We start from the raw sequence: 6,524 nt of genomic DNA on the forward strand, positions 1-6,524 counted from the left end.
AGGAATTTATAATCTAGTATTGCACACACCTGGAATTCCTTAACTTGCTGGTTTTTAAACTTACATAGCTAAAGTTCTTGTGGATCTCCCCACCCTTTCTACCACTGCAGGCCATTAAATCGGAACAGAGGCAGGTTTTTATTTGTTTTTTAAGTTTTACAGGTGATCCTGATGTACCAGGTTTGGGAAATATCTCCGTAACTATTGAAGAGCATTCAGAATATAATTTTCAACAAAATTTCTTTAGATTGAATTATTTTTTAAATAACTATAATACCACATAAGGGATCCATTTTTAAGTGCCAAAGAACACAAGATTGTACTCGATATTTTTGTGGTGTAACTCAATAGCTGTAGGAGGTGAAAAAAGGAACGTATGTGATGAACAAAATTAGTTATCATCAGCAATTATGCTATCTTTAATTTATATAGGAAGTGCTTTCCAGTGAAGTTGAAAATAAAGCAAAATTCCATATATCAACCTTGTTTTCCACTAACCCTTCTTTATATGTAGAACATATGGCAGGGTACCAATAGCTGTAGGAATATTTCCTACCATTATAGCCTTTGTTCTAACATCAAAATCTCCCTGCAGACTGAATGGCCAAAGCAACACTGTCCCAACAGAACATCAGGACAGATTCCATTTTTCCCAAGGGTAGAAATTCCTGAGCTCAGGTAGAAATGAAAATATTCCAGAGTAAAATATTATATTTTACATATAATTTATACAAATAGAACACTTTAGTAAAATAACGTGCACAGGCATGCACACTGAAAGGCTCCAAGTCATTTAATTACTACTGCAGAATCATCTTCACTTCTACGTGAATTCCAATTGGTAGGTGTTAATAAAATTTTATTTCTAAACTTATGTCACTAACAACACATAGGTACCAAAAAATAAGGAAGTGTTTTAGATGAGACATACATAATATACTGGAAAAGCTAGATATCTAAAGAAATACAGTATTTAATTCCTCACTAAAGCAAAACTATTCATAAGTTACAATTCCTGTAATATATCTATTTTGTAAATGCTGCTTCACATGAGATTTATCAAAAAGTAATATGTATATATAAACTGGTATACCTATAGGTGTTCTATACACATGGCCAAAAGTTATTGTTTTACTGTATGCAAACAGCGATAAAAAATTAATCCAAATGTTTTTACTTATTTCAAACTGAAACTTAATCTTACCAGTGCAAAATTCCCACAAAGGCAGCTGGAAAAAGAAAAAAAAAAAGAAAGTTATTAAAAGCTTATTTATTATAAAATACCTTTAAAACAAGTATTTCAAATGCATTCCTTTATATGTCTAGAGAGAGAGTACATAAAGGAAGATGGCCAGCTATTCCTGTCTACATGAGTGTAGGGAAAAAAATCCAGAAGGGCACAAAATTGTGAATAGTGTTTACTTCTGCAGGGGAACTTAATGAGCACAGAAAGAGATTGGAAAGGTTTTTACATCTCATGTACGAAATTCATAAAAGAGTGATTAAATCATGGATGATTTTGACTTTTTTGTGATTTTTCAATATTATTCTCTATTGTCTCATTCTCTAATCCTTTACATAAATTTTTAAAAAGAAGTAAATATATATAGTCTGCTCAGCTAGATTCTTTCAGAAAAGACTTGAGCCAACCAGAGCTACCCCAGTTCACTTTCCCTCATCAGAAGATGGTTAAATGCAGGCAATCACTTCCTCAGCAGCACATTTGAAAGCCCCATCATGCAATTCAACCCTTGATGAATTGCAAGCTCTTTGTGAGCTCCTAGATTGCTCAGAAGACTCCTCTAGAGTCACTGTGCTAATGCCCCATGCACAAACTAGACTTTATCAGGGAGCTGCAAGACAGGTCAAATAGTGACACTGCTCTGGGTGTAGGGCTTTTGGAAACGCTGCAAACACAGTCTGCCTCCTCTGGTGGCTGGGAAGTTCCTTGTTTTCAAGGGTACCATGGAGCTGGGCAGAGGGGATAGGGATAGAACAAGTTAAAACAACACAAGTCTTGCTGTTCTTAAAGAGGCTCAGCAGCTTTTCTTAAATTAATGCTCTTTAGATTATTGTAAACATTTGGTTAATTTCCAAAGTTTTAAAAAAGCTGACTTTGATAATTTTCCAAGTGTTTTTATTATTGTCATGGAGGAGTGAACTTAACTTGGCTATTCTAGAAGTCCTGCTTCCCCTCTAAGATTTTATAGTGGTATTTCTTATGGTTGTCTCTAATATACTTGGCAAGTCATCTTACAAACTACCAACATTAACCTGTTAAAAAATTACTCAAGTTGGCTAATATAAATGCAGATCAACTCAATAACTAATTATCAAAGAAATTAAATATAAAAGAAATTTTAAAATTGCAATGTTGAAATTACCAGTCATACCTCTCCAGGTCTTTTTCTATATTACTAACCATCCTGGGCTTATCTTAAATACTTCTCAGAAGATTCACTTGTTTTACATCAGGATGGGCAAACTATGGCCCATGGTCTGTTTTTGTACTGTCTGTAAACTAAAGATGATCTTTACATCTTTAAAAGGTTGTAAAAATAAAGAAATAAAAGATGATGAAGATGCAACAGAGTGTACATGGCCCTCGAAGCTCAAAATATTTACTTCCTGGGTCTTTACAGAAAACATATATATTTGACACACTTGTTAACTCTTTCTGTCTAGTACACTCTAAACCATTTGGAAATTAAACCTCATTATACGTTCTCTCTCACCTTGAAACAGGTGCCCCTCTGATTAGGCTTCATTAACTTTAAGATATACAGAGACTGCCCTAGTCAACTGTATTTGTATCCTTTCTTATTCTCCTGACAATTATATATTACTGGCAAAACATCTTCAAAATGATATTTAAGGAAAATATCAACTGTTATCAGATTCACCCAGCTTTCCAAAGATCCTCAAAATCTTTCTGTGTCTCTCACTCCCTCCCCTCACCCCACATTCCACATATGGGAAAAAAATATATATGGTGTAATCATGTCGATATTCTAATGCATGAAGTGCTTATCACAAGTCCTAAGTTGTGATGAAAAGCACATGCCCTGGACCCCTGCATCCTACCTCTATCAATCTCACCTTTGAAAGCCACCCAGCCTTATACTGCACAGAAACAAAGAACGTAGACATTTAGTAGACATTTAGTACATTCCATGGAAGATGGAAGGGGAAGAAATCTAAGAATCTGACCAAATGCTACAGAAAAACTGAAACGCACAAGAATTGAAGGCCATTGATTGTGCCTCTCTGCTCCCCCTCTCTCATCTTGCACTACACCACCCACCTGTCAGTCTGTCTCCATCAACTCTCACCTTGTCTTCTGCTCTCCATTCCTGCTTTGGCTACCCTCCTTAAGACCATTAGTGCCTGGATTCTGGTAATAGTTTTCCAACTTTTCTTTCTGCTACCTTTCTCAGTCCATCTCCAGTCCATCTTACATACTGCTGACAAGTTAATCTCTCCAAAGCACAGTTCTGATCACGTCACTCTCCTATTTAAAAATCATTCGGTGCCAACATTGGGAATGTACTAAATGCCACTGAATTGTTCACTTTAAAATGGTTAATTTTATGTTATATGATTTCACCTCATTAAAAAAAATTTTTTTTAAGGAAAAGGAGGAATCAGTGCCTTCCTACAGAATTAAGCTCAAATGCCTTACACCTAGCCTTGAATCAAACTCTCCACAGCTGGTCCCAATCAATCTTCTCAACATACTTCCCTCCTTTCCTATTCATTTCAGCCTAACTTTGCTTTCATGTTTTCTTACTTCCATAACTTCAATCATGCTGTTCTATTTGCCTCTAATACCTATTGTTCGCAGCTCCATACATCCATATATTAGCCTTTGTCACAATTCAAATCCCACCTTTTTCTAGAATTCTTCTCTGATCTCATTTCCCACCCTAAAGCGTTTGTTCACTCTTCTGAACTTCCATAACACAATATAGTCAGTCATTATTTCACCCAACACTCCAGTACCTCCAATGTGCCAGCCCTCAGTGCACTGGAGCTTGTATTTGGGACGTTTCCAAGACCATGTTGATTCTGGATGTGGGATATGTCTGTATGCATAATTAGAAATCTCATAAAATCTAAATGTGAACTCTCATTATTTCTCAAGTGTTGTTAACACTCCAAGTGTGCGGACTCACTCTACTCTGACATGAGCAGTCAACTCATGGTGGAGAAAAAAATTACAATAACTTACATTAAAGAGACATTTTATCTATGTTTCAGTTTTTATCAGCAACCAGTCTGATCAAGGACAAGGCTCAAAACTGATTTTATTACAATAGCAACTTTTAAGTTTCCTCTTTTTACTACAGAAAATGAGGGATGGAAGTGATGGAAGTGGAGGAAGAGAAACCTTTCAAATGCTTAAATAAGAAAATCCCCCAATATGGAAGTAAATGGATACCAACGCAAGCAATAAATGGCCTACTTTGATCCTATTTCCACTATTAATGATCTCAACTAATTAAAAAACAACACTTCTTTTACTTTGCTTTATTTAAGGTGGTGAGAAACATAATGTCTGTCTCTCAAGAGCTGACCAATTATTTTGACAAACTGTGATAACTGGCAGCCCAGATTAACATTTTGTTGACATCGGGGTGACGACTAACTCAGAAAATCCTGACAAAATGTTTTAAATAAGGGTTGGCGATCCTTGTCAGCGATTCTGCATAACTCAGACCTTGCCATTTTTGCTACTAGGCGCCCACAAACCCTTGCTTGTTAAATTAATCTCCTTCAAGACTGAAAACCACTTCAAACCTTGAGGATCAGACAAAAGAGCCTGCGGGTCCCTGCGGCCCCAAGGTCCTGGCTGGCGCCTTCGGGCTGCCTCCAAGGGCTCCGCCCGCCCGCCCTGCTCACCTATGCCGAAAATGCTCCTGCGGGAGAACCGCCGCGTTTGCAATACGTGCACCTTTTCGCGGAGCTGCTCCAGAAGTAAGCGGAGGAACTGGAAGCGTCCAAGAAAAAGAGTCCTGTCGACCACTTCCAGGTGCATGCAATTTTGCTCGTGCAGATTTCGGATCCTCCGCGGCGAGTAGTCCCGGGCTCCCCCCGGCAGGTTCCTGCCGCCTATGGGCGCAGGCTGCAGCGGCAGCTCGGGCTTTTCCACCTCCTTCTGCGATTCCTCCTCCATCTCCGGCTCCCCGGCTCCGGTGGGCCGGCGCCGCCGCTTGGACTGCACGGAGCGGGAAGACTGGCACGGCTCTGGCGCCGCTCCTTTGAGCTTACTCCTCGTTTGCCCGACCATTTTCTCATAGTCCCCGTTCGGATGGAGCTGGGTCACTCTGCGGTGCGGCCCAGCCGAGTCGGGCGAGGTCCGGAGGGGCCTGGCTCGCCTCACAGCCTCAACGACTCGTCCCTGCCGCCGTTGCTGCCGGCGGTCGTCATGGCGACCGCGAAACGCGGCGTGGGGGCGTGCGGTGGACGCTGCCGCGCGCGCGCACCCCCCGCGCGCCGCCACACGCGCGCAGCCCCACCCCCTTTCCGGCGCGCGCAGGCCCCCTCGCGCAGTCCCGGTCTGTGCCCCGCCTCGGGCCATAACCCTGCGGGCGGCCCCGTCTGAAGAACTTCCTGCCATTTAATTCTGTTCTTCGAAGTCAGACTGGGTTTTGACTTTTTCACTGAAAGGTTACACGTTAATTAACGAGGTTATCAAAGGGGAAGGAGACCGCAGTTAAATGACTGTGGAAAGAGAGCGAGTGAAGCCCACGAACACGCCGGCGCGCCTGTGGAGCGCCCGGCGCCTTAGGAACGCTCCCGTCTCCTGCGAACACGCCGTGGTGGGCGTTCGGTGCCCGTCTGCGCGGAGAGAGTGGCCCAAGGCCACGGGCAACACGTGGCAGAGCCAGTGTGAGTTGGGTGGGTCTGACGCCAAAGTCTCGTTGACGCGCGCTCGGTGGCACCGCGGTTTCCCAGTTGAGGGAAGTAAACTGCTCTGTTCCAACAAGGTTCCTCCGAATTCCTCAACCTTCCGAGCCTTGAGCTCAGCGAATTTAGCGCTCTCCTAAGCCAGACACCCCTCGGGACCAACTAGGAGAGGAGCGCTTAGCCTTGCAGTCAGTCGCTACACAGCCCTACCGGAAGCCGCAGCGGCCAGCACAGATGGACGGGGGCCAGTGATGTTTTCCTTGTCCTCTGTAAAAGGCTATACCGCCGGCGTCCACACTGCTTTCATGATGGATCAGATGTGAACTCCCTAATCCCCATTTCCCCGTCTAAACTATGGCCCATTGAGGCCATAGGTTTCCGATACAACTCAGCTCAAAAATGTTCATAGTTCCCCAAAGCCCACAAATAAAGTGTAAATTCCTTGGTTTGCTCATCGATGCCCTCAATAATCTGCCCCAATCTACATTTTCTACTTTAATTTCCCACTTTCCTGGACAAAAATCTTCCATCTCAGTCATTCCAAGTGAGGTCCGCACAGTGAGACTCCGTAATTACTGTATTCCTTTACTCATACGGAAAAGCCATCGTATCTT

General features: G+C 42.2%; 1 protein-coding gene across 1 annotated transcript in view; it reads right to left on the reverse strand.

The window, feature by feature from the left end:
- DPY19L2 (dpy-19 like 2) overlaps positions 1-5,408 on the reverse strand; it is a 110,473-nt gene extending 105,065 nt beyond the window's left edge. The window contains exons 1-2 of the mRNA XM_045564415.1: positions 4,903-5,408; positions 1,205-1,229 (exon numbers count right to left, since the gene is read on the reverse strand). Coding sequence (XP_045420371.1) covers positions 1,205-1,229; positions 4,903-5,290 — 413 coding nt within the window. The 5' untranslated portion in view covers positions 5,291-5,408. The remainder of the gene's footprint in view (positions 1-1,204; positions 1,230-4,902) is intronic.
- Between the last annotated feature and the right edge of the window lie 1,116 nt (positions 5,409-6,524).

This window comes from Lemur catta, chromosome 11 (genome assembly GCF_020740605.2).
Source record: "Lemur catta isolate mLemCat1 chromosome 11, mLemCat1.pri, whole genome shotgun sequence".
Taxonomy (NCBI): Eukaryota; Metazoa; Chordata; class Mammalia; order Primates; family Lemuridae; genus Lemur; species Lemur catta.